Raw genomic sequence first — 27,481 nt, forward strand, 5'->3', positions numbered from 1 at the left:
TTGTGGTGTTTGGAATATTCTGGCTGGAGGACATTGCTCCCTCTAGAGATGGAGCGACCACAGGCACAGGAGGCTTTTCCTGAAACTTCTGGTCAGGGAGGTTTGCTGGGTCAGGGCCATACAGTTTTGTGTTTGGGTTGGGAAACCTCACGGTGACTTAGAAGGGATGTGCCATGTCATATTTTTGTAAAATGGGTTGTGCTAGGAAAGCGATATGGTGTTAGAGCGAGGAAAGGTAGAAGGGCGATTCCCCTGCAGGGGTGCCCCGTGCCTGGTGGTGGACGTCTTCCCTTTAAGCTGGGCGCGGCGGCCCTTACCTGTGTCTTGAGCACAGGCTGGCTGGGGCGTCTTGGTCATGAAGAACTTCCAAGGCCGTGACCTCGCCAGGTCCTTCACCGCGGCGGGCAGGGTGCTCTTTGCACCAGGCCTGGGGTTCAAGGCCTCTGTCAGGCCACACAGCTGAGTCCGACCGGAATTCACAGGCTCCAGATCCAAGGCCCAGACTTTCCCCACATCCATGCAATTTCATGTAAGGAATTTGGGGCACAGGGGACAGGATGCCCATGATCAGTAATAGGATGTGATATTAGAAGAATAATTCTTTCCTAAGGCAAACCGAGCACACAGCTTATACCCCCTTTCAACCCTGAGCTCAGGCATTAATCTTGGATTCATTTTAACTGCCTGTGCACTGTGTGTGTCTCCAGCCAGCCCCCCACCCCTCTGCTCACCCAGGCCCCCACTCTTTGAAACACTGGAGCTCAATGGAGCTCATAGGATTTCACAGCCCACCATCGTTCTTCAGTGCCGTGCACACACACATGCACACAGACACTCTCGCACTCCACCTTGCAGCCCCACTGTGCCCCCCGTTCTGTGCCCACTGCTTTAGGCTGTCACCCTTCTCCTGCCCCCTCACTTCTCGGGGGCTGAGTCACATCCCAGCATCTGGGCAGGCTGGAAGTGATCCCCTGGTGTGCAGCCAGATGCCCCCCACTTTTCACACCTGAAAACCTTTAGGTGGCTGTGGTGGTTGGATGTCCCGGCCAGCGGGACGATCAACGGGGGCTCCGGATCCTAGGAGGGAAGAATGGTATGGGACAAGAGAGACACAAGGAACGACAGCAAGACAGTATTCTGATCAAGCTGCAAAACTTTATTGAGGGGACTGAGCATATATACTCTAGGGAGGAGGGGGGTGGTGGGTAAGGATAGGTGGCGGTCTGGGATTGGCCGCTGCTGTTGCTAGGGCGGGAGGCAGATTCGAGGTAAGAACTTTTGGCGGGAACTGGCTCTGTAAAGCAGGGGGAGGGTGACCTAAGCTATTGTTGTATCCGCTCTGGCGGCCATGTTACTGGCATTGCTGAAAGGTAGATTCTATGCATGCTGCCTTAATCGCCCACAACAGTTGAAAGCTGGATGGACCCCAAAATACATGTTCTTACAGTTAAGCCATTCCTGTGGTGGGTACCCGTGGTAAGTGGGACCTTTGGGTGAGGCCACTGCAGGTACGGCGAGGCCCAGCCCTGTCAGGATGGGTCTAAATCCTCTTCCTGGAGTCCTCTATAAATGTGATGAATAGAGAAAGAGAGAAAGCCACAGCAAGAAGCTGAAAGCACGAAACCTGGAAGAGAAGGCAGAGACCAGCAGGTGCCACCACATGCCTTGCCATGTCACGGGGCGCCCAGGATTGCTGGCTGCCAGTCTTTGAGATGAAAGCATCGCCTTGATGATGCCTCAATGTGGAATTGTCACAGTCTCAAACCATAAGCTAATAAATTCCCACTGTTAGAAGCCAACCCATTCCATAGTTGGATTTGAGGAGCCTGGGAAACTAAAATGGCGTCTTTGGAAGCAGATCGTGGGTGTTCGCCAGAGCCAAGTGCGAATGGTAATTTCTAGGGTGGAGGGCATGTCTACCCCTTCCCCACCAGTATTCTAGAAAGACCCACTCTCATCAGCCGTTCAAGCCGAGGGCTCTGGGAACACTGCTGAGGTCTACGTGCTCATTTTCCCAGTGTATTTTAAAAGGGAAGAAATTCCACAAGCGAACGCTGAGGACCACACACGCAGAACGATGGCGCCGGGTAACTGCCGTTCCCGGGCTCGCTGATCCTGACTGTTTGCGCAGCCCCGCGTGGCCGCGGGTTTACAGTCGGTGGACAGACGTCTTCCTCCAGGGGTGCTGTTGGCCCCACCTTTGGGCGTCGCCTTCGTGGATGTATCCTCTAAGCGGGGGGCTCTCCTGGGTCCCCCAGCAGAACCTTGTGGCTGGGTTCCTGGTAAGTCTAGGATGTCATTTGAAGGGGGCCCCCGGAACCCCGCGGACAGCCTGCTGCAGGCCGTGAGGTGGGTCTGGCACTCGTCCGGGAGCTGCAGGTTCCTGTCCCGTCCATCACACACGCAGCCAGGTAGCCCTGGCACGGTTCTCTCCCCACGTATTTACCCAGCGGTGCTCACGTGCCCACTGCAGGGCATCAGGGGGCGCGGCCGAAGGCGTCAGAAGTGAAGAGGGAGCGGCGGTTCTGGTTTCCCCGGCTGACCCTGTACCTCTCTAAGACACTGTTGTCGTTATAAAACGGTACAAGCCGAGGTTGTCAGCTACAGTGTGAACATTTAAAACCAGCGCCAGTGGGCTGCTTAGCATATTGGCTAAGCCATATTAAAAAGAAAAACCCTCGTCGTTGGGAAGGCTGGCCTTGCCCCGAGCACGCGCCGGCGCGTGGCATCTGGACGTGAGGTGCCGCGTCCCTGAGGCCGCCGTGCGGGATGGCGAGGGCAGGCGCCGGGGGCCCTGGAGGGCTGGCCCTTTGCACGGACTCGTGTTGCTGCACTCTGCCCGCGTCTGCTGCCCAAGCCCAGGAGGGGACCCCGAGCAGCCTTTGGGCCCTTGTGCCTCGACGAGGAAGCCACCGGGAGCGCGGCACCCCCGTTTCCACGTCGGGCCCCATCGCCGTCCCCACGTCAAGCTCCGGCCGTCTTCCAGGCTCCCCCTGTTTCCCACGCACCCCGCTCGGCGTCAGGCCCCCCGCTGCCAGCGCAGTCCTGGGCTGTCCAGGAAAATGCCCGCTCTTCTTTACAATCTCCCCTCGAGAAGGGCCTCCAGGAATTTGCAACAGAGACGGGCGTCCACGGGGCACCGTCCACAACCAGGGAGAACGGGAGCCCAGAGAAGGCGTGGGCGGTTGGGGTCCCAGACCTACTTGTGACGACACACTCGGCCAGCCAGGGCTGCTGGGACAGCTGCCACACCAGGGGTCAGCTCCAACCACCGGGGATACCTGGCTCCCGGACTTACAGGCCAGGAGGCCGAGGCGAGGCATCGGCAAGGCCGTGCTTTCATTGGAGCCGGTGGCGCTCCGGTGATGGCTTGCCCGGTTTTGGGGTTCCTTGCCCTGCATGTCTGGCCCTGTCCTATGGCAGTGTCCTCCGTTTTCTCCATGACTTTCTCTTTTTAAGGCCTCTGGTAATACGTATTAAGATCTACCCTGGCTCAGGAGGGACACAGCTAAATAGGTCCTTAGAAGCCCCTACTCACGGAAGACCCCCGGCCTTAGCTGCTCATCCATCTCGGGGGGCTCTCTCCACAGGGTGCGGTCAAGGTGAAGGAGAGGCCTTCTGCTGGGGACAAAACCCCGCCTACCGCAAGTGGGTTAAGCCTGGGCAGCTCAGCACAGAAGCTCAAGTTGCCGTGGTTCTCACAGCAGTATAAATGTGTGAGTTTAAAAAGCACTCAAAACCATGCCAAATTACGGATAAATTAATGAAGTTATTAAAAATAGGCGGCTGGAGGTATTCAATCTAAATTCCTGATGAAGTTGCCTCTTCTGGGGATGGGGATGATGTGACCGAGATGGATGTTCCGGAGGGAATTCAACCTCACGGAAAATGTCCCACTTCTTTTATTATCAAGATGTGCTTGAAGACAGACTAAATATGGACGATGAGAATTCGTGGGCCATCAGAACTGGCACGTTCTCTTACTACTCTTGGCACTTTTCTCTCATGTGAACGTCTCTTAGGTTGACCACAACAAAATAACACACCTTGCTCGGCATTGGTGATGTGGGGCAGGTGAAGTAGGTGGAGAGTAAAAGGAACGATGTGTATTCTATCAAACGCCCACCGTTCTCAACCACAGCCAGCCACGGACTTGCCCACTGTACAGGAGGTCCCTCCTCAGCTCTGATCCCTACTGAGACCCTTCCAGGGTCTGAGCTCCTGTTCCACGCTGGGTGCTGATCATGCCTCGTATTGGGGAAGCACGCAGATGGCTGCGCAGGTCCGGGTACTGACTGCAAAGGGAGCAGGGTGAAGCTTCTTTGACCGGTAGCCTACAAAGCTGTAGTGTCGAAACCCTGCCTCTGCCACCCTTTTGATTTGCTGGTGACCCCGGGTGTCACTTCCACTCCCCTGGGACTGTACAAGCCGCCTGGCCCGGCGGGCTGCCGAGGGGGCTGCCAGATGGGCAGGGGCCGACGATACCCTGCGGAGTCAGTTCTTCAAGCTCATTTCAGATGTTTGAATTTGGCTGAGGAAGGGATGAGATTCGGTGGCTTTCTGCAAGTGTTGTTTCTAACGTGTGTGCTTGGGGTTCTTTAGAGACGCCCCTGACCTTAGCGGCTCAGCTGGACGACTCTGTGGAGCTGATCAAAGCCCTCAAAAATGGCGGCGCGCATCTGGACTTCCGCGCCAAAGATGGGATGACGGCCCTGCACAAAGCTGCCCGAGTGAGGAACCAGCTGGCCCTGAAGGTAAAGCCCAGCACCTGGCCGTACCTGGCTGACTCCCTTCCAATCCCAATCCCATCCGCCTCCCCGCAGGGACCACCTGGCGTTGCTTGGGAAATGTGTTCTGACTCGAGCTCATCGAGGCTCTCTTTCCTGCCCTCTCTCCTTGGTTGTGTTGTTTGCGGAATTTGCTGGTCACACAAAGTCAGCTTTCTCCTTACGCCTTAGTCAGTTGTATTTCCAGCCAGTGAGAGCAGAGCTGAAGCCTGACTCCATCCCCTGAAGGGTGCTGCCCGCTCGGCCTGCAGGGAACTGGGCCAGCCTTGCTGCTGCCTCCTGACACCGTTCCTTGTGCTTTCTTTATCTGCCCTACACTGTGTTTTGAAGCATCTGTGTGGAACTGTGTATGTCCTACGTTCCTTTATCACTAGTGCTCTAGCAAGGAGGGAGAGAGAACACATGGGGCAGGCGAACCCCATGGATTTCTCAACTGCATTTCAGCTGCAACTTTTTCAGTTGGCCTTCTCGGAAATCAACAGCACTTGCTAGGTGCGCTGTCCTCAGAATGCAACTGAGATAGCTTTATGCTGTGCATTTAGGTTGCATAATGCTATGTCTCTCTTCTGCAAAAGGCAGCCTTCACTTTTTTGGGTTCCAGTGCTGCACCGTGGGTATACTGAAAGCCACACTCCCTCTCAGCAGAATGTCTCCTCATCTCCTTGTCATATGCCTATCCATTGTAGCCCGGGCACCATTTGTGATTTCAGGGCCAGAAACTTTATTGTCTAAAGGTAAAACCTCCCTAACTCTGGAAAGCCTAGGAAAGACTGAGGAACCTAGGGTTTGGGTCAGTCCTGGCCTGCTAGGGTGACCCTGAGGATTCTTTTTGGTTTGTTGCAAGTGGTTCATGAGACTGATGAACGTCACTTATTTTTTTCCTAGACCCTTTTGGAACTGGGAGCATCTCCAGATTATAAAGACAGCTATGGCCTTACCCCCCTGTATCACACAGCAATCGTTGGGGGCGACCCCTACTGCTGCGAGCTTCTCCTCCATGAACATGCCACGGTCTGCTGCAAGGATGAGAACGGCTGGCACGAAATCCACCAGGTACACCCCACTTGACCTGTAAGCAGGCCTCCCCTTGGGTGGGGCCTGGCAGCCCACAGGCAGAGCTATCCTCCTGTTATTTTGTTGGACCTGCACAGAGTTCCTCAAGAATTTGAATTAATCACCAGCATTTCAAAATAGGGGTATTTGCTTAAAATAGACATGTCTGACTCCTCTGGAGAAATGAGAAATGCATTTCTGCTTGGTGGCACTTGCCTGGAGTTGTGGGCGCCCATGAGCTCTCCAGGTTCCCTCCATCCTAAGTACCACTAACCAAGGAGGCGCCAGGTGCTTTGAGAACACAGGGGATCCACTGCAGTGCTTGCTTCCCGAGCGCCAGCTGCATGTTTTGCAGGATCGACCTGTGCAGCCATGGGCTGGGGTGTACAGCTGCAGCCTTGCAGGGACTCAGGAGCCACCCAAATGGCACCCACGGAAAGTCTGTGATAGCCACGTACAGGTCCCTGCAGGATTAAAGGCTGTGGCCCCAGGGACGAGTTGCAGTAGGTGGTCAGCCATGCTCAGGGCTGAAGGGCAAGGAGAGGACATTGTGTTAGCGGGACCTGATGACCCCCGCCCTCCGTCCTGCCTTCTCATTGGCCGAGCCCTGCCAGAGCCGGCCAATCAGGAAGCCCGGCACAGTAGGCCTCCAGGCCAGCCTCCGGGCACAGGTGGAAGGGGAGGGGGCTGTGGAGGGGGAGGGGACTGTCCTGAACTGGGTGGTGCCCTGAGCCTTGGAGTAGCGGGCTGTCAGCTTCTCAGCTCCTCTGGCCGTTCCCGGGCTGTGGCCTCCTTAGGTTGCTGACCGAGCCTCGGCTCTCGGGCGCGGGGTGCAGCGGGGTGGGCAGTGGGGGTGCCCGCAGGCCCTCCCGCCCTGGCTCCTGCTCGGTCAGCCCCGGTTCACCCGCGTCCCTGCAGGCTGGAGGCGCACCGGGGCCCTCCCGAGGGAGCCCCCAGCCCGTGCCCAGGGCGGCTTTGGAAATGCCCATCCCTGCATTTCCTGAGCTGCGTTTCCATCACCGCTTTTCCCTCCTGGAAAAGGTGGAAAGAAGGTCTTCCCCTGAATAAGCGGAGAACGGGGGCGGCCGTCTGGTGTGGCCCTCCACACCAGCCCTCCAGCCCGTGCTGCTCTCCTGCCCCTTCCTCGCTTTGGTTCCCAGGCCAGCCCCTGTCCCACCCCTGCTTCCTCCTCGCCCTGGCCTGGCCACCCGCTGTCCCTGTGCTCCCGCCGTCCCCGTGTCTCCTGCTGTCCCCGTGTCCCCCCGTCCCTGTTCTCACACTCGGGCCTCGTCCTTCTGCGCCCTTCCACAGGGCAGGTGCTGTCTCCTCGCCGGGCGGGGGGCGGCTGGCCTCTGACTGCCCTCAGTGCAGCCTGTCTCCTTCCCGCCTGCAGCAAGTCCCCGCCCTCCAGGCGGCCGCGGCCCCTCCTGGCTCCCTGCCTGGCCGGGGCGGTGCGTCACAGCGGGGCCGGCGGCCTCCTCGCCAGCCCCAGCGGCTCGTGCCCCCCAAGCCCTTCTGCACCTGAGCCATAGGCTCCGGCCCCTTCCTTGTCGCCCGTAGCTGGCCCCGAGGCCAGGCTGCCCGATGACCGCGCTCGCCAGCGCAGGCTGTGCTGGGATCCAGGCTCCACCCGGTTCTGCGGTGTACGCCGCGCACACGCGACCCCCTCCCCGAGAGTGCTTGGCCTGAGCCAGGAGGGACGCTGCCCATTTTCCGGCCGCCTCTGGCCTCGCCTGCCTCGCTCTCCACTCCTTGAATGCCGTGTCCTTGGCACAGGCTGCAGGCAGCCGAGAAGTCCTCCGTGTGTCGACACGTAAGGAGAGCTGCATCAACCCACATACGTGAACTGTCTGGAAGCTCAAGCCCACGGAGGCAAGAGGAGGTTAGAGGCTCCCGGAGAGGGGGCGGCAGTCCCCGCTCAGGGGGTGCAGAGTTTCTGCGTGGGGTGATGCGGAACGCTTGGAATAGACAGCGGTGGTAGTTCCACGACGTCGTGAAGCCGATGGACGCCTCTGAATTGAACACTTGAAAATGGTTAAAGTGGCGTGTTTTATGTCTTACGTGTGTTTTACCAAAATAAAATTTAAAAATAAGCACAAGAAGACAGTCAAAAGTTTCTATAATGCCGCAGGAATCAGATCATCTTTGGTGAAAATATCCAGGTGGATTGTTTTTCGATATTCATCTGCCCTTTCGACATTGCCGTGGTTTTGTGGCGCTTTTCTTGTGAACTCTCGAAATGGAAGGATTTAGATGAAAAAGCCTATAGCAGTTTGATATAACTGATGAATTCCATAAAGAAATATTGGATTATGCTTGTAATCGGATCTGTACCTGGGCGTTATTAAGTTATGAGTAGGGCATTGAGTCCCCACCTTTGGTGGGTGGGGACCCACAGGTAAGAGGCGTGGCAGAGGACAGAGGTGAGGGCTTTTAATGTTGGAGTTTGATGCTGAAGCCTTAAGCTGGAGCCCTGGGAAGTCAGCTCACAGAGGGAAGAGAACCTTGAAGCCAGAGAAAAGCAAGCCCCAGGAATGTAGGAACCCAGGAAGCCTGAGCCCTCGCAGACGTCGGCAGCCATCTTGCTCCAGACAGACTTGAGTGAAGGAAGTAACTTATGCTTTATGGCCTGGTATCTGTAAGCTCCTCCCCCAAATAAATACCCTTTATAGAAACCCACCAGTTTCTGGTATTTTGCATCAGCACCCCTGTGGCTGACTGATACAACGCCCTTAACGCGGAGCCTGAGAGGGATGCGGGCAGAGGCGCTTGTCCCCGCCACGTGGGGCAGATGATGGTGCTCGGCCTTCACCTGGGCAGGTGCGTGTTGTACAGGTGCATTCTGGGAAGCTCGCTGCGGGACGCCGTGTTTCTGTGTCCACACCCGAGGCTCCGGCTCCTTGGCCCTGTGTCCAGCGCGGGGTCTGAGGCCGAGCAGCCCCCGTATCGTTCTCAGAGCCCAGGTCTCCGCTGGCCCGTGCCCCCCACCCCCACTGCTTTCCTCTCCCGAGATCGGTCACCTCCGCCCCTCCTACTTTCCCCCGTCTAAAGCACCTGACCCGACAGTCACAGCACAGCCCCCTCAGGTCGGTGTGGGAGGAGGGTGACCGCGCACCTGGCCCCGAGCCCTCCCTCGTCCCTGCGGGCCTGCCCCGGGGGTGCACGGGGCAAGGTCAGGCAGGGCCCGCGGCGCCGTCCTCCCAGGCCCAGCAGTGTCGCGGCCGCTCTTTGCATCTGCTCGACCCGTCCACCAGATGAGCTAGCAGCACTCAGAGAAACGACCTGCGCAGGGAGAGCGGCGGAGCTGGCGTCCACCAGGGGCCTGGGGCCGGCTGGGCTCCTCCCGCCTCGCGGTGGCAGAAGAACATGGGGGGAGGATGAGCGCACAGCGCTGGTGGACGTGGCTCCTGGGCCTAGCCGTTCTCCCCAGTCTGTCTGCTGGCAGTACCGCCGTCCAGCCAGCCCCTGGCGGTGTCACCTGGGCCCGGGGCCGCCAGCAGGTCTGCTCCCGCCCGGGCCTGTGACCCGCGCCCTCTGGCCACCTCTTGTCCGGCCCCGCGTGGGGCCAGGTGTTCAGGGGCTCCCCAGGCATCTCCAGGGCAGCCCCGCAGGCAGCAGGCGGGGGCGCCCTGCCCTCTGCAGGCCGACTTCGGAAGTGCACGTACCTTGAACTTGGGCTGCCTGTGGGGGATGGGGGGATAGGGGAAGGAAGCTCTTAGGTTTTTTATAATGTAACCTTTTTTGTGATTTGTGTATCTTCAAAAAAATACAGTTTACAAAAATGATTGGGGTGTGGGGGTGGGGAGTGGGTTATATGGGAACCTCTTACTTTTTTTTTCTTTATTTTTTAAAAATATTATATTCAAAAAATATAAGAGATCCCCATGTACCCCTCCACCCCCCCCATACTCCTCCCACATCAACAACTGCTTTCATCATCGTGGCACATTCATTGCATTTGGTGAATACATCTTGGAGCACTGCTGCACCACATGGACAGTGGTTTACGTTGTAGTTTACACTCTCCCCCAGTCCACCCAGTGGGCCATGGGAGGACAAACAATGTTCAGCATCTGTCCCTGCAGCACCACCCAGGACAACTCCAAGTCCTGAAAATGCCCCCACCTCATATCTCTTCTCCCTCTCCCTACCCTCAGCAGCTACCGTGGACACTTTCTCCACATCAATGCTACAATTTCTTCCATTACTAGTCACAATAGTTCCATAGGAGAATATCAGTAAGTCCACTCTAATCCATACTCTATTCCTCCATCGTGTGGACCCTGGAATGGTTGTGTCCACTCCACATCTATGTCAAGAGGGGGCTTAGATTCCACATGGATGCTGGATGCAATTCTCCTGCTCGCAGTTGTAGGCACTCGTGGCTCCCTGGTGTGGTGTTTTTTTTTTAATGTAATATTCTATGTGATCTATTAATTTTAATTTTTAAAAAAGTTAATAAAAGTTGTAATTTTAATTACCCTGTGTTTTTTTCCCCCTGATTACCTGCTCACAATGGACATTGTGGAAAATACAAAGACATGTGAAGAAGAAAGTGAAAACGCCACGTCCCGAGTAGCATGGGTCACAGCTGGGGTCACTGCCTTCTTTGTTTCTCGTGGCAGAGGACTGCACGTCCCGGGGTCGCTTACCGCCCCAGCACCCAGCGCTGGCCTGAGCAGAGGTGCTTTGTGGGCTGCCTCGGGACCCCAAGGCGTGCTACGAGGGGGCCTCGGGCCCCACGTGGGGCAGTGAGGGGGCAGCGGCGTGGCAAAGGGCTCGGGTCCCGTCGCCCAGGTGCCTTCTCCTGGCCTGGCCTGTGCAAGGCTGGCTCCCTGTGTGTCCCCCCCAGAATCATCTACTCTGTGTCCTCGGGCCAGGCCAGGTCTCCTCTTAGGCAGTGGACTGTGCATCCTTCACCTTCCTGGGCCGCCTCTGCAAGTCACACAGCCTCTCTGAGCTTGATGGCGAGTCCCTGGAATGGGTTTACTTGTAGAGCTCATGAGACACATCAGTGAAAGGACTCACAGTTCACGTGAAGCACGGGCGGCCATGTCCGGCCCCTGGGAGGGGCTCAGTCCCAGCTGTCCCCACAGTCATCGTCCTCGTCCCCCGGCCGTGCTGGATACTGTCACTAGGAAGCGGTCATTTGCAGTTAGATGTGCGGGAGGTGTTTGCTCAGAGCCGTCCTGGCTCGTCTCACTGGACTTCCACGCAGTTCTTGATGGCTGTTTCCTTGTTTCATCCTCGTCTTGTTTCTGGTTGCTGCTCATGAGTGATCGTTTTAAGTGACCAGTTTCCACCGTAAAGCAGTGACAGCGCCAGGGCTGAGCTGAGCTACCCTGTCCCCCGAGGGCCCCACGCCCGGCAAGGAGGGGGCCCCGCGCCCGGTGAGGAGGGGGCCCCGCGCCCGGTGAGGAGGGGGCCTGCGCCCAGTGAGGAGGGGGCCCTGTGCCTGGTGGCCTGCACATCGCGTCTGGTCGGGACGTTCGTTGTGGGGTCGACGTCCGGCCTGTGCCGGGGCTGCGCGGGGCCCGCCTGCTCCCTGTACGTTGCTGGGGTTCTGGGGCGGGGGCTGTGCGGGGCCCGCTGCTCCCTGTACGTTGCTGGGGTTCCGGGGCGGGGGCTGCGCCGGGCTCCGTCTCCAGGCGCCGGGGGGCTCCTTGGCGCACGAGGGTGGGGAGCGGGGGAGAGTCCTCGTGAGCTCAGCCCGGGACGGGGCCCAGCAGGCAGCTCCGGAGGCCCAGCGGGGAGTGGCTCGTTCTGGGGGGCACAGAGGGGCCCCCGGCCAGCTGCAGAGGGACGGGCAAGGTGGGGACCCCGCCCTGCTGGAGGACACGGGGTTCCCGCAGCACCATCACGGGCCTGGCACGTCCCAGGCCACGCGGCCGCCGGCATCACCTCAGAACCACGGCCAGCCTCGCGCTGGGCGGGGGGCCGCGGTCAGTGCATCCTCACAGCGGGAGGACACCAAGGCCCCTTCGGCGGGAGGGCCAGGGCTCGGGCCGCCCCTGCCCAGATTGTGCAGCCAGGCCTCCGCGGCCCTGGCTCCTGGACTGCAGGAATGAGCCACCCCTGCTTTTAGGGGCAGGGCTCTGTGGCCCTGAGCCCCCCTGCCTTCCCGGGGCTCCCTCTGGAGAAGGAAGAGAGCTGCCCTTCCCCGGGGGCAAAGCTGCCACAGCAGGCGGCGCCAGGTGGCCTCCTGGCTGGCGGCAGTGCCCGAGTCCAGCTGTGCTGGCCACCGGCTTCCTGGATGGCTGGCATCACCGCCGGTTGACCTCAAGTCCAGGAGATGCCCTCCGTGCTGGGGGCGTGAGGTTCCAGAGCGCATCTCGCACACGCCTCTGCTCACTTTCCCCGGAGCGCACCGGCGGATCCACGTGCCCGGCGGCTCTTGCTCCCGTCGGCCCCTGCTCTGGGGCTGTGGGGGGACAGCGGGCCCCTGGGGACAGGGAGCTGCGGGGCAGGACGCAGGGGACGACTCGGGCGCCGGCCCAGGCCTGGGGTCGGAGCCTCCGCTCTGCCGTCGTGCTTTAAGTGAGGCCCCGCAAAGCCGAGCCTCCCAGGGTCCAGGCAGCGGCTCAGGGGCCGGCGGCGGGGGGCTTTGGGCAGGAGTCGGAAGACAAGCGTTTTCCTTTTGGAACTTGAGCTTGAGAACCCTCCGGCGCGGCGTGCGGCAGTCGACAGTGGGACCCGGGCAGCCCGGGGCCCCTTCCGGTGTGTGCCGCGCTCCCCCCGCGGTGCCCCCGCTCCCCCGTGGGCCCTGGCCCCGGCTCTCCTTGAGCTACTGACAGATCCCATCTGGCCTCGGAAAACAAAGGAGCGGGGGGCCCAGGGCCGCGCTGGCTCAGGCCTGCGAGGGGTGCCTGTGTCTGGGTAGTTTCCTCCGGACCGACGGGCAGCCCCTCTGACCGGTCATTGTCAGTCTCCAGATGGTCACCTGAGGAATCCAGGGGTGGCCTCTGCGTGGTTTAGACGTGGTGGCGTTTGGGGCACAGAACCAGGCAGGGGCTGTAGGGGTCCATCTCAGCAGACGTCCGCTCTCAGCCGCGATGCAGCAAACACTGCGCTTCCCCGGCCACGCACGTCAAAGTCACACAACTCTGGGGGGCGCTGTACCCCTGGCTGTCGTTTTAGCTTTCCAGGCCTTCTCCGGTGTCCAGCAGGTGGCAGGAGAGGGTTTGAAGGAAGGAGGCCCCTTTTCCTAAATCACACAAAATTGTGGGGTTGGTGAGTGGCGGGCCTGGCGCTAGGCAGAGCTGGGTGACCCCAGAATCTGTGGGTGCTTTCCCCATAAAGTTCCTGCCTGGGCCTCCCCCGGAGATTTGAGGATAGTACCGTGGAGCCCCGTGCACATGCAATCTCAAAAACCACCTCAGGAAAATGAGTGAGCCACACCCTCTTCGGGGGCCGTGTTTACTAACGCCTTCAGCCATTCGCCGGCCTTCTCTCCAGAGGGCCAGCAACACAACGCCCTTTCCAGAAAAAGCCACAAAGCTGGCAGTGCTGATGCTGGGGAAGGATTTCTTCCTTGGACACTTTGGTGGCCTTTGAGTCTTCATGTCACGCAAGTGCTACTTTAAGGAAATTATACATGACTTACTTATTTCGATTTCACAGTTAGAGTTGCTGGGCTAGCGTAAAGAACACCCAGAGGCGGTGTTCGAGACTGGCCACTTGTCCCCGCCTGGGCTCATACATGTCCTGGGAGAGCCCCTCGGTCTCCCCTTGCTGGTCGTGGTGGGGCCTTTTGAAGACTCCGAGGTGGTCACTTGTAGGACGGCTCTCGTTGGGGTCTGCTCAGCGTTCCCTGTTGGCGAGAGCCAGCTTCCGCCTTTCTGGCGGGTACACCACCGAGGTGGTACTGCCTTCCGGCCTTGCGTCCGGTCGGTGGCAGGGGGCAGGCTTTGCCCCGTTCCCAGGAGGCCCCCTCCCTGCCTCGAGGTGGGGCCTCGAGCTCCCCCCGGCAGGGCCTCCTTTCCTGCTTCCAGCAGCAAGAAGCCCGTGGGGCTCTCGAGACGTGCAGAGCCCCTTCCTCGCCCCCTTGCCCGGAGGCTTCAGGAGCCATCGGCATCTCGCGCCCGAGTCGGCCGTGACTGCGGTGGCCGCTGCTCGGAGTTCCTAATCCCATTGCTGCTTCTCCGTTTGGCCTCGCGGTATAGGAAGCGCTTTCTCTTCTCGCTTCCTCACTCCCGCGTTTGTGTCTGGAGCGTGGACATGGGCCTCCTGGCCCTGTAGCTTTCCTCGGGTCCCACTCTGGGCCAGGGGCACCTCCAGTTTTTGAGCATTTCCTTTCTTCCTGCCACGACAAGATAATCCAGACCTGGTTGTTTCCGGCCTCATCCGTGGAAGCAGCCCTTGCTCCCAGGGGCTCAGGTTCATCTCAGCCTGGGATGGCCCTTGGAAACCAGCACACGGGAGCGAGCGGGCCCCTGTGCCTGCGCCGGGCTGCCGTGGACCCTCTCGCAGCGCGTGTTACGCATGTGCATGTGCTCTTCTCTACTTCCTCCGTTGAAAACCCCGAGTTCACGCTGATGCCCCCACCTCCAACCCCTGCTCCCCGGGGCTCCTCTGCTCTTCTCCCTGCTGCATGCGACCCCTCCTCCCCAGAGCCCTGCTCCCGCTTCCCGTCCCTCGTTAACCTGTTTGTGCAGCCCCTGACCCCCGGCCCTCCTCTGGCCCCACAGGGCTGCCCTCCTCAGCAGGTACCGCCTCTGGAGTTCAACAGCCAGGGATTGGAAAAGAAGGCACTCGAAAGTGAAAAGTGAGCCGTAGGGTTAAGATTGTGGCATTCTGGATGGTTCTCGTTGGGTTGTGTGTGAGCCCTTTCTGTACTTCTCTGGTTGGGTTCTGAAGCGCAGGCATGAGAGAAGAAGAGAAGCAGGGAGAAGAAGAGAGGGAGGGAAAAGAGGAAGAGAGGGAGAGAGAAGAAAAGGAGAAGGAGGAGAAGAGGAAGAGAAGGGAGAAGAGGAGAAGGAGGGAGAAGATGACGAACAGGAAGAAGAGACAGAGGGAGAAGGAGAAGGAGGAAGATGAAAAAGAGGGAAAAGAAGAAGAGAAGGAGGGAGAAGAGAAGGAGAAGGAGGGAGAAGAGAGGGAGGGAAAAGAAGAGAGAGAAAGAAGAAAAGGAGAAGAGGGAGAAGACGAAAAGGAAGAAGAGCTGGAGGAAGGAGGAGGAGGAGGAGGCCGAGTCTGTCCGTTCCTGATTCTCCGCTCAGCGTTGCGTCTAGTCGAGCAGCATTGGGCTCCTTTTTATTTTTTACTATTCAGAGGATGAGCTTGTATTTATTTTGTGCCACTTGCTCTCATAGCACAGAACGGAGCCGGGCGGTTTTGATCCTTAACCAGTGGCTCGGGCCCTGCGCCCGCGCAGAAGGGGGCGCTCGCACGCGCCTCACGGGGCGCGGACAGGCCCGTAGCTCCGGCGTGTCCCAGCCGTGCTCCCCAGCCATCTCTGGTCATCACCCACTTGGAAGACCGTTAAAAAGCTGCCCAAGAGCTTTCAAGAATGAGAAGAAGCTGCTCCTGGCCGGGGTCCCCACCCCGCGGGGGGTGAGCAGGCCGCCGTGGTCTGGCCCCAGCGCGCCGCGCCGAGGTCGCCGCAGAGGAGACGTGGCTCCAGGGTCCCGGGCGGTTTGGCCGTAGGAATAAACCAGTGTTCTTCAAGGTAGAAGAAAATGGCCACGAGCGAGCAGAAAACTCTGACGGCAGCCTGAAAGTGAAGACGGGAGGCGACGTGCCTCGACACGGGCGGCTCCGGGGACGCGGGGAGGTGGTGGCAGAAGCAGCTGCCTGGCTGTCAGGAGGCCGAGCGGCTCCCCTCACCAGCGAGGGCTCCGCTCCAACCGGAACCTCAAGCCACTTCTCGTCCCGTGGACCTGACGTCAAGGTCCTCCCTGGCTCCTCAGCGCCGGGTCAGCTCCGCCGCGGGGCCTGTGCTGACCTCTTGATTTAATCTCAGGGATTGAGCCTTTCTTCTCCCCCGTCCTCAGTTTCCCTGTTGGACGTCGGTCCCGAGAATTGGGTCTTCAAGTCCTTCAGGCCGAAGACACGCCGTCCGCAGGGTCAGGGAGCGATGCCGTCACGTCATCCAGGGGTGTCACTTAAAACCTCCCAAATTCAGATTCCCGGGGACGGGGTGGGGGCTCCCCCGTTCCCCGCCTTTCTGGCGAGGCAGGCCTCCTCGTTCGTTAAAGAGCAGCTCAGTTCCAGCTAACGACGTGGAGATCTGCCGGAGCATCTTCACCTGCAAGAACGGGACTCCCCCCTGGACTGTGGGAAACACGACCTTTGGTCTCCATGGCCCTGAAGAGCCCAGGCAGGCCCGTGGCTCTGAGGAGCCGGCCCCGGAGCTCCAACCGGGGGTCCTCGCAGGCCCGTGTGGGTGGGCGTGTGCATCCGCCGGCCCGCCTTGTCCACTGTCGTCCTACGCGCCCCTTCTGGGTGGGCGGGTTCTCGCAGCTCCAAGAGGACGGCGCGAGCTTCTCTGTCCCGGGGTCCCCGGGTCTTTCCCGGTCCCCTGGGGCCATGGGGCACCCCTACCCCACACCTGTGGCCGGAGGACGGAAGCCAGCTCCCTGCAGCTCCTCCCCTCCCCGCGCCCGAGTGTGGGGTAGGGGTGGCCCCCGAAGGAAAAGGCAGGGGCTGTTACCAGAGCCAGGCACTGTCTTGGTCAGCCCAGGGGGGCTGACGCGGCGGGCCAGCATCTGTGGCTTTTACAAAGAGTGCTTATTTGGGGTAGAAGCTACAGCCCCAGGGCCCTGAAGAGGCCAGCCCAAGGTCAGTTCCTCACCCAAGTCTGTTGCCACGTGTTGGAGCAAGATGGCGGGCGACGTCTGCGAGGGTCCAGCCCTCCTCTTCCTCTTAAGGCTTCTCACCTCAGCTGGAGGCTGGAGGGCTCGTTTCTTCCCGGCTCAGCTGCTCTGCAAGGTCAGGTGTGGACTACGAGGGGAAGGGCTCATCGCTGTACCCAGGCCGTCGGATCCTCTTCCGTGTCTGTGGAGCTCACTCTCCCCTTGCGTATCTGCTTCTGTGTATCGGCTTCTTTTTTTTTTCCTTTCAGAGAACATTTATTTATTTTTATTTTTATTTATAAAATTGTTTTTTTTAGAAGGTACATAGATCACAAAAAATGTTACATTAAAAAATACAGAGGTTCCCATATACCCCACCCCCACTCCTCCCACATCAGCAACCCCCCTCATCTCGTGGCACGTTCATTGCATTAGGTGAATACATCTTGGAGCACTGCTGCACCACGTGCATAATAGTTGACCCTGTAGTTCACACTCTCCCCCAGTCCGTTCAGTGGGTTATGGCAGGATGTATCATGTCCAGCATCTGTCCCTGCAGTATCATTCAGGACAACTCCAAGTCCCAGAAATGCCCCCTCCTCTCACTGATCTGTGTATCGACCTCCGTGTCCTCCTGTGTCTACTTCTGTGTGAGCATCTCTGCCCTAATGACGTGCTCAGATCAAAGCCCTAATCTTGACTTAATCACGTAAATGGAGAGCCTTTGCATTTACATCAGTCACAGAGTATCACGCCCAGAGGAACAGGCCAGTTCACAAACATAATCAATAGCCCTTTTGGGAAGTCATAAACAATATTAAACTATAGAGCACTGACAGCCACGGGAGGACCTCGTGCTTTGTAAGTTAAGGAGGCTATTTTAGAGGAGGCGGAGCAATTGTCACTGGATGTTTCCCGCTCATTGTTTCTTTGAAGCTCATCCAGTTAATCGCGGACGTTCCCTTCCTGGCCACCTTTCCCCACTGCTAACGGCGAGGGCAGCTCGCTCACGATGGTGCGGAGCTGAGCGCTGCTCCCGTGGTCTCGATCACCAGCAAGTCCTCCTGGCTCCCGGGGTTTTGTGTTCTGTCACTGCGCACAGCTGCCCGCGCTCGGCCGTCCCTGACGCCGCTCGGGGCGTGGGTGGGCTGTGGGGCAGGCCCGGCTATGTCCCATCCACGTGGCCGTCCCTGGGGGCCATCGGCCTGGCTGCCTTTGTGTGTCTGCGTTTCCTAAGGTGCCGGGACGTGCTGGTGGCCGGGGTGGGGCTGACCAAATGGGACATGCCACCCGGGTCCAGAGCTGCCCGCCAGGGCCCTGGAGCCGCGGCCCAAGCCGGGCAGCCATGCCCGCCTCGCCGCTCGAGGAGCCACTCTCCTCCCTGTGAGCCCGGGGGAGCACCGTGCCCTTCTCACGAGACCCAGCTGGGGTGGTGTCATCCCCACGTCACGGATGGGGAGTGGCTTCCAAAGGGGAAAGTTCTGGAAAATGGAGGAGCCACACTCAGGCCCAGATGTGCTCAAGCCCAGAGCTGCCGGTTTGGAAGGGAAGAAGCTCGTAGCACGGCTCAGCCAGGCTGGCAGGGCACGCTCCCCTGGCACCCGCGGAGGGCGCACAGGCCTCCCCGGCCGTGTCCTGCCCCCGCCCTGGACGGTGGAGCCTGGGTCCCCGAGCGGGGACAGCTGTCCCGGTGAGCACCGCTGGGCTGGCCAGCGCCTCCCCGGGCCCTGCGAGACCCCCAGCCCGCCCCGCCGTCCCTGCTCCCCTCCCCCAGCCCCTGGGTGCCGACGTGGCCAGGGCCCTGGTCCGGGGAGGCAGGTGGGTGAGACCTGCCCAGGCCCTGACCGTGGTCTTGGGGCCTCGGGGGGGGGGCGGCGGCCCCGTGGCAGCGGGTGCTGGCGGTGAGCGTGGCTCAGGCGTGTCTCTGTTTCAGGCCTGCCGCTACGGGCACGTGCAGCACCTGGAGCACCTGCTCTTCTATGGGGCAGACATGGGGGCCCAGAACGCCTCGGGGAACACCGCCCTGCACATCTGCGCCCTCTACAACCAGGTGAGTGCCGGCCGCGCCCTAGCCCGCCCCCCCCCCCCCCCCCCCGGCAGCTCCTTCCGGCCCTGAGCCCTGTGTGCTGGGCACCTCGTGCCGGGCAGGCGGGACGGCCTGACCCTTGTCTGCCTTTGGCGGATCAGGACGGGGCAGCGGGGCCTCAGGGCAGGAGAGTGCGGGTCCCGCCAGCTCCAGTGGCGCCCTCCCGTAGCGGGTCTCCCACGACCACACGTAACAAGGAGGCCACGGCCTTCTCCGTCACGCCGCACCTTTGCGGGAGACACGGCTCGCATGTGTGAACAAACCAGGTCAAACGCTCCTGCGGAAGGCGGACTGTGGACGCCGGAGAGCTGGGAGGCGAAGGTGTGGGCAGTGCTGAGGGGTGTGGGCTCGGCCCCTGTCCTTGGGCGGCGTGAGCGGGACGATGGGTCAGCACCCTGAGCGGCGCGTCCCGAGCTGCTGGCCTGGAGGGACAGACTGGGACGGCCGCTGGTTCCCCGGGAGAGGGAGACGGTGGGTGCTGTGGGCCCTGCTTCCGGGGGGTCTGGGGGCACCTGTTTCCTGGGTGCAGGTCTGGAGGATTCCACAGCTCACGCGATAATCCCGGGCCGCGTGCGTCCATCCTCTCCCCCCTCTTTCATTCTTCTTTCTCTGCTTTCAGGGAACTTGGAGCGACCCCAAGCGTGAGGGTGGAGTGGGAGGGGGCTTCCTCGCATGGAGGAACGGGGGAGTCGTGGAAGAGGGCCTCTGCACACCCTGTGCCTTCAGCCCCCTGCCGTCAGCATTATCCCCTCGACCCAATGCAGGAAATCATCCTGGCGTTTTTGCTGCATCCTCTAGGGTGAAATCTGAGCCTATGCCCAAGTCCTGTTCCATCCCCCTTTACTGCCGCTTCTCAGCCATGCTGAAGTTTCCCCAGTTTCCTTTCAGCTATTACACTTTCCTAGATTCTTTGCCCTGGAAAACTCCTATTCATCCTTCAAGGACCAACTCAGATGCCTTCCCTTGACCCCTGACAGAGTTGGTTTTTACTTTGCTTCTGCAGCTCTTTGCTAGACAGAGCTGGGGGGGACGGGGTTATTCTGCTTCCCCTGCTTTCCCTGCTGGCAGCCCTTCCCCCTTTGGCCCCGTTTCTCGGGGTCGTATACCACCGTTGTTCGCTGTCGTGCTGTGCCCGGCATGGGAGCCGCTTGGCCAGGTGAGGTTGGGGTGGCATTTCAGCTGGGCTTCAAGGAGCGTTTTGTGGGGGAGCTGGCATCCTCCCTAACAGAATGACACCGAGGCGATTTGCAGGCATCTGGGGCCCCTTCCGTGACCCCTCCCCGTCCCGCGCGCGGAGGGGAAAGGTCTTCGCGCGCCTGTGGGTAGTTGCTCTGTCGCATTAGAAAGACTCCCATCGTGAGATTTGGCTCTGCTGTGCAGACATCTGTAGCAGCATCTGCTTCTTAATTACTGCCTTCGACGGGGAAAAACAGTCCTTAATTTTCCCCAGTAGATTTCAAGCCTATTTTATCATGAAAAGAAAAAAAATAGGAAAAGTATGTTTTTTGTCACTTGAAATAATTGTGAACAGGATGGTCTTTGAAAGGGTGGATGCATTTTTTATTAGGACAGGTGAAAACACGTTTGGTGGCCTGGAGTCCGCATCCACGTGGGGCTGAGCTCGACGGTCTCCCTGTGTTCTCCACGGCCTCCCGGCTGGTCTCCAGGGGGCTCGAGCTGGCCAGGGCTCCCAGGAACCTGCCTCCCAAGCCCCCAAAGTTAGAGGAGGTCGATAGACCTTTTCTGTAAAGGGCCAGTTAGTAACTACTTCAGCCTCTCAGGCCACATGGACGCGCCCACGCTACTCCGTGCTGCCATTTTAGCCAAAAGCAAACACGGGCAAATTTTAAATGAATGATGGGGATGGTTCTGTGGCAATAAAACTTTATTTACAAAGCAGGCGGTGGGCCAGTATGGCCTGCCTGCTGTAGCTTGCTCACCCTTGGGCTAGAAGGCTGCATCTACTGCTGTCCCCCACCTGAGTTAGGGACAGGGAATGCCTGGAAGCCTCTGCATGTAGGCAGACAGCTGTCTGCTCCCCAGGGCAAGGGCAGCCTGCTCCTGTCCAGCTCCAGCCTGCGTGTCCATCCTCTTCAGCGGGGTGGAAGCGCGCCAGGCGGCACTGCCTGCTTTTGACTCCTCGCCTGGCATTTCCCCATGGGGCTGCCCTGTATCGGCTCACTGGCTCTGGTCTGTTGGCCCCAGGGCCCTGACACCACGTCCAAGTAGAGTGGCACGAGCATTCCAGAGTCCAGCCCTGGGCATCCCTCCTGCCCCTTCCTGGGCCACTGTCCTCATCTTGCATCCCCTCCCTCGGGCCCTCTCCGAAGCGGGACATGGCAGGGTGTCCTGTGATATGGTGGGTGAAGCTGCTACATTGCCGTGTGTCCCAGAGAACGCACATCCTCCGGCAACAGAGCAAAGCACCTGGAGGAACGAATGTGTCCTCCAGCCCTGGCCCAGCACGCACCACCCAGCACTCCTGACCTCCTGGCATTACCAGCATGCTGAGACCTCACTGTCCCCAGAGCTGCACGTGGCTGCATCAGGCCAGGCACGGGGGCGGGTACCAGACGCCACAGCAGCAATTTTAAACAGGAAGGCAGGAAGCCCTGGAAGGCGGTGAGTGTTGAGACACAGGCTGCCTGAGGTGGGGAGGCAGTGGGAAGGCTAAGACGCAGCCCAGGGAAGTTGGAGACAGTGACCGGACTGCTTTGGCCACCTGCCGGCTCTGTTGGTCCTTGAATTTCCTCTTCTGTAATGTGGGGAGAACTGTATCTAACTCATGGGCTTGTTAATAGGCTTAATGTAGAAAATACATGGTGGTCTGGTATAAAGTAGATGCTCAGTAAATAGTGGCCAGAATGATGTGGTGATGGGGGTGGTGGTATAGTGGTGATGATGATGATAGTGGTGATGATATAGTGGTGATGATGATGGTGATGGTGGTGATGATGATGATAATGCAACAGGAGAGTGAGTGAGATACTTAGTTAAGTTATAGCCCCATATTAATACCCAGAGAGTCTATTGACAATAGAGATGACTAGCTGCAATTCAGGAACCTCAGAATCCAAGTGAGGCTGAGCAACCTGCTGTGAGGGAGCTGCTTTGCCCTCGGGCTTGGACCAGTGTGCTGGACTCCTTGTTAATTAAGTAGATGGCTCTGATGGAGTGAGTGCAGAGTCACATAAATCTTCATAATCTGGGCAGCCACCATTTTACCACTGAGTCTACTGGTAATTGTATGGGCCTCACTGATAGAAATGTTTCCCTGTGGAGCTGCACAGTTGGCTGAATAAAGTCATTTTCTGTCCCATTTCTGTATCTCCTGTCTCTTTGGATGAGTCTTCCAGCACTCGGGATTTGCTAAGCATGGATATAGTAGGGATGGTCTTCTGTTGTCCAGAACTCTTCCTGACATGCAGGACATTGAGGACACCAGCCTCTGGACACCAAGCTCCAGGAGTGTCCCCCAGTCCCTGAATCATCAAGAACACCTGCACACACTGCCCCTTCCTCTTCCCATCTGTACAGTTAGTCGTTGGCCTAGTGGTGATGGAGATGCTGATGTCGTGTTGCTGGTGAGGGTGAGGGTGGTGATGATGAAGATGAGGAGGAGGAGGATGGTGATACTCTGATGTCACGTTGATGGCGATGAGGATGATGAAGATGCTGATGAGGTCATGTTGCTGGTGATGAGGTTGACGGTGATGGTGAGAGTGGTGATTGCTGAGAGCCAGCTCAGCAGGAGGTTTGCTCAGAGGGAAGGCAACGCAGAGCTTTACAAAATAAAGGGACAGAGAGAAAGACACAAGAGAGGAGATAAAGATGGGACCAGGAGACTCACAGCTTCTGGAACTGAGAGCCTCAACCCTAGTTTCCACATTGCATTTATTGGAAACTACCAAGCAGCTGTTTGCTATTAGAACTGCAACATCTATAATAGGGAACAACTGCAACATCTGCAATAGAACAGGTGTAACATTTACAATAAGGACCAGGTAAGCCAGTTTCCCACAACATTTCTGTCTTTTTGTTTTTGCAAAGTCTACACAAATGACGTTTCACTGATTATCCTGCATGACATTTTCACTTCACGTTTGAATAATACTCATTACATTTTTTCTCAATATATTCAGCCCCAGGATTGTTCAAACTTAAAACAAGAGATTTACATATACATTCAACAAGGTACATTTATGTATCACTTATAGTTCATCAGATCACTTAAGTACACAACATGTTTCATTTCTCATGGGCTTAAGATTCCCAGGTGATGAAGATGGTGATGAGGAGGATGAGCTAAGAATGATGGTGAAGATGAGGATGAGGATGATGGAGATGCTGATGATGTCATAGTGATGGTCACGGTGAAGATGGTGATGAGGGTGATGCTGATGCTGAAGATGGAGATGGTGAAGATAGGCATGAAGATCATGGAGATGCTGATGAGGTCACATCAGTGGTGAGGTTGAGGGTGGCGATGAGGATGATGGAGATGCTGATGTCATGTTGCTGGTGATGAGGATGATGGTGATGAAGAGGGTGATGAGGATGATGGAGATGCTGATGATATAGCGATGGTGAGGTTGGGGGTGGTGATGAGGATGATGGAGATGCTGATGTCATATTGATGGTGATGAGGATGATGGTGAAGATGGCGATGAGGATGATGGTGATGGTAAAGATAGTGATGAAGATAATAAGGATGCTGATAAGGTCATATCGATGGTGAGGTTGAGGGTGGCGATGAGGATGATGGAGATGCTGATGTCATGTTGCTGGTGATGAGGATGATGGCGATGAAGAGGGTGATGAGGATGATGGTGATGCTGATGTCATATCTATGGTGAGGATGGAGATGCTACTGGTGATTGGCTTTTGCAAACCTCTCTCTCTTGTTAAATCTAAGAGCATCTACGTTTATAGGTTGACGTATGTGTTTTATCCATTTCAGGCAGGCCTTAGCTCTGTGCTTCTAATAAAATACCCCATGATCAGAATATTCTCTCTTCTTCTCTTATGAAATCAACTAATTAGGGCTTTGATTGTAAGCAGCAAATTATGTCTAATCTGCCGACTCCCTCAACCTCACGCCGGCTTTCCGAGAGCCTCCGGGGGAGGAAAGCAGCCTGGTGTTTGTTTTCTGGATAATGAATGAAGCGAAAGGAGTTTTAAATATCAGAGGTTACTAGGCCAGGGCACTTTGCCTCGAAGGTAAAAAGCCAATCCTGCCTCTTGGAGAGCAGGTCTTTAGATTCTAACGCATGTCTAGGTGAAAAGGGACGGGCCGTTTCCTCTTTGTGTCTCTGTGCCTTCCTGGGTCCCACGAGCGCCTGTCGGCCCCGTGGCTGCCTCCGTGGAGGCCGTGGCAGCCTGGGCTCCTCCTCGGTCCGCTCAGCTGGTGGCATCTGGGTGCTCTCCCTCCTCAACCCCCTCCCTGCAGTGAGACTGGTGGGTGCTGGCCGTTGTCATCACCCTGGGGCAGGTGCCGCAGCCTCCAGGGCTGCTGCAACAAAGCACCGCCTACTGGGGGGCTCCGAACCACGGAAATGGGTTCTCTCCAGTGCCGGAGGCCAGAAGCCCCAATTCCGCGTGTGGGCAGGGCCCAGCCCCTCCTGAAGCCCACGGGGAGGCTCCTTCCTGCCTCCTCCAGCTCTGGGTGCTCAAGGCCGTCCTTGAGCAGTGGACGTGTCGCTCGGCCTCTGCCTCGGTCTGCCCATGTGTGCCCGCGTGTCCCTTTCCCCTTTCACAAGGACCCAGCCCCATCGGATGCTCCAGTTGGCCTCATCTTGCCTACCTGGTTTCATCTTCAAAGACCCTATTTCCCAGTAAGGTCCACTCTTAGGAGCCCGGGGTCGGGACGCCAGCACAGGTGTTTTTGGGGATGCAATTCCACCCGTGATAACAGCTCAGGAGCCTGCGCCTGCCTCCCCCTGCCGTCTGAGGTCACATCTCTGTGCTTCTTGCCCCCCTAGGCTGCGGTGACCCCTCCTGTCAACCCCTGAAACCACCTCCTCCGCCCCTGCTGCCCCCATCCCCACCCCGGTGACAACACCTCTCCCCTGCATGCTCTCCTTCCTTCCAGTCTTCCTTCCCACAGTCCACTTCCCGCAGAACGCCAGAGCATTTCCAAACGCAGCTGGGCTGGCGTCCCTCTCCACCGACAGCCCCCTCTAGAAAACCCCAAGGCCTGTGTGGCCCAGCCCCTGCCCTCCCGGCCCTGCCTTCCGGCCCGCTGTCTGGCTCCCTGGCATGACCCCTTCCTCCTCCCTCCCCAGAGGGACCCCCCTACCCAGCGCCCTCCCCTCCTCCCTGCGCCTTTGGAGTCACTTATACTGCGTGACTTTGTCTGGCAGAGACCTTGGCTCCCAGGGCTGGGACGGGACCAGGCGAGGCAGGCGCCCCGTAAAAGAGCCAGCGCAGGCTCTGGGGTGTCCCTTCAGCTGCACAATGACTCGATCTCACTTGGGCTTTCCGAAGGAGGCAGAAACCCCTGAGACGGTGCCCTTGCCCGATGGCGGCCTGGCGGGCCACTGGGGTGCGCTCGTTAAGGGACGTGTGTCCCCAAGTTCATACCAAAGAAAATGATGCTCTCTTTTAAATCTGTTTTTTATTGTGCTAACACGCACACATACACACAGACATATATGAAATGCAACATTTGCCGCCGTCACCATTTTTAAGTGTGCTCGTCGATGGCCTTCAGTCCGTTCCCAGTTTTGTGCTTCCACCATCACCGTCCACCACCACCACTTTTCCATCACTCCAACAGGAGCCGTGCTCCCACTAAGGGGGCACCCCTCCCCGGCCCCCGCCAGCCTCTCTTCTGCTTTCCGGCTCTCTGAATTTCTTCTTTCTAGATATCTCACATAAGTGGAATCACAAAATATTGTCCTTTTGTGTCTGGCTCATTTCACTCAGCTAACGATTTCAAGGTTCAAGGAAAACAATCTTCTCCTTCGGCTTTGTTCCTCACGCTGAAATGCACATCCTTTCTACATCCACGCCACACGACGGGACCTGGCATGGCAGAAGCCCTTGGGGAGGGACCTGGGGCTGCTCACGGCCGGGCAAGGCCGATTTCACTCCTCATTTAGCAGCTCCTCGGCTGCCGCTCGCCCACATTTTCCTCTCCAAAGCTGAACGCTGGTGTCGATTCTCACCTAAAGCCGCGCGGCCTCTGCTTCCTTCTCTCTGAAATGGGCCGCACGTTATCCCCGGCAGGCTGCGGGGAGGCCAAATCAGAAGGAGCAGGCGGATCCGCTTTCTGAACGGCGCTGCACACGCACGAGGTGTAATTACTAGGCGAGCGAATCATTTGCCCTTTAATTTTGAACTAGCCCTCTGGGATCTGATCTCACTTTCAAGTCTGCAAATATTCGTGTGATTGATCGTGTGCCCAGGGGGTTGGTTAACGTTGACTCGAAGTAATCCCTGGTAGATGAGTGCCGGCTTTTCCCGACCTTGGCCCCGTGGTGGGAATGGCCCACCTGGAGGCAATTTGCTCTTACTCGTTTGTGGGAAAGAAACATCCTGTAAGATAGGGCTTCCAGCACGCCCCGGGTAGGACGTAGGAGCGCCTGGAAGGGCTTGCAGGGGCAGAGGGGCAGGGCTCCTGTCTGAACAAGTCGGGGTGTCCAAGTCCCCCCTCGGGGGTGCTAGTGCGGGGAGTTCTCATGGCCACGCACACCGCGGCCCCTCCGAGTCCAAGTGAAGGCAGTGCTTCTCACCGATCTGCAGTCTGCCGTTTTGTTTTCTGTCCATGCCCTTCCTCATTGAGAGCTAGCAGGAAGTTCTCTCTTGGCTCCTATGGACAAGTAGTAGATGCTAATAAATTGACAGGAATAGACTTATTATCATTAAAAAATACATAAGTAATGAGTATTATCTGCTTTTTAAAAACATCTAGAAACTTAAGTGTGCCTATTTAAAAAGAGAGATTCCTATTGTTCTTTTCCTGTTTTCTGTCCTGGAAAATAAATACTTTGAGCTGGTGAACATCCTTCCATATTTTTTCTTTGCTTTTTAATATTATGGACTCTTCATTTAAAAAGTGGATGCAAATAAACCTTATTATTGTTCTTAAACTTGCCCTTTTCTACTTAGCAGTTCTCGGACGGGCTTCCTGTTGGTTGCTGTCGATGTCTCGTTTGTTCCTATGACTCCCCCGGTGAAGGCTGCCCTCGAAGTCATTCCCACTTTTCCCTATTTTAAAACATTTATACTGTCTCTGGGTTTTCTGTTTTTTATTTCTTTCTGCATTTTACTTGCTGTATTTCACTTTTTATATATCTTTGTGCAGATGCACAAATGTTTCTGTAGAATACATTATAAATGAATCGTTTGGTCACGGGGCGTGTGCGTTTGACGTTTTTATTGATTCTGCCAAGTTGCTGTCCAAAATGTTTGCACCAGCCATGTCTTGGCACGGAGCTTATGGGGCCCCGTCTCCTCACCCTCGCCAGCCTCGTGCACAACTTTGCATGTACATTTTCCTGATGGCTTGTGAGCTTGAGCCGCTGGATGGATTTCTTTGGAAAATATCTATGTTGTCATTTTACATGGAGATTTCTTCTTTCCAATTTGCAGGACAGCTGTGCAAGAGTGCTGCTGTTTCGAGGTGGAAATAAAGAATTAAAAAACTACAACAGCCAGACTCCATTCCAGGTAAAGAGAGTCCTTAAAAGCAGGATGCCACCTGTCTGCGGGTCAATTGTGGGAAACTGCTGAGTGTCCACACATGGGAGTGTCCACAC

General features: G+C 57.6%; 1 protein-coding gene across 3 annotated transcripts in view; it reads left to right on the forward strand.

The window, feature by feature from the left end:
• The window catches only part of SHANK2 (SH3 and multiple ankyrin repeat domains 2), a 619,022-nt gene that overhangs the window by 152,701 nt on the left and 438,840 nt on the right, over positions 1-27,481 (forward strand). For all 3 annotated transcript variants that reach the window (XM_071217914.1, XM_058304998.2, XM_071217913.1), the window contains 4 exons: positions 4,603-4,754; positions 5,673-5,840; positions 18,567-18,683; positions 27,315-27,392. In XM_071217914.1, coding sequence (XP_071074015.1) covers positions 4,603-4,754; positions 5,673-5,840; positions 18,567-18,683; positions 27,315-27,392 — 515 coding nt within the window. The remainder of the gene's footprint in view (positions 1-4,602; positions 4,755-5,672; positions 5,841-18,566; positions 18,684-27,314; positions 27,393-27,481) is intronic.

This window comes from Dasypus novemcinctus, chromosome 10 (genome assembly GCF_030445035.2).
Source record: "Dasypus novemcinctus isolate mDasNov1 chromosome 10, mDasNov1.1.hap2, whole genome shotgun sequence".
NCBI classification, from domain to species: Eukaryota; Metazoa; Chordata; class Mammalia; order Cingulata; family Dasypodidae; genus Dasypus; species Dasypus novemcinctus.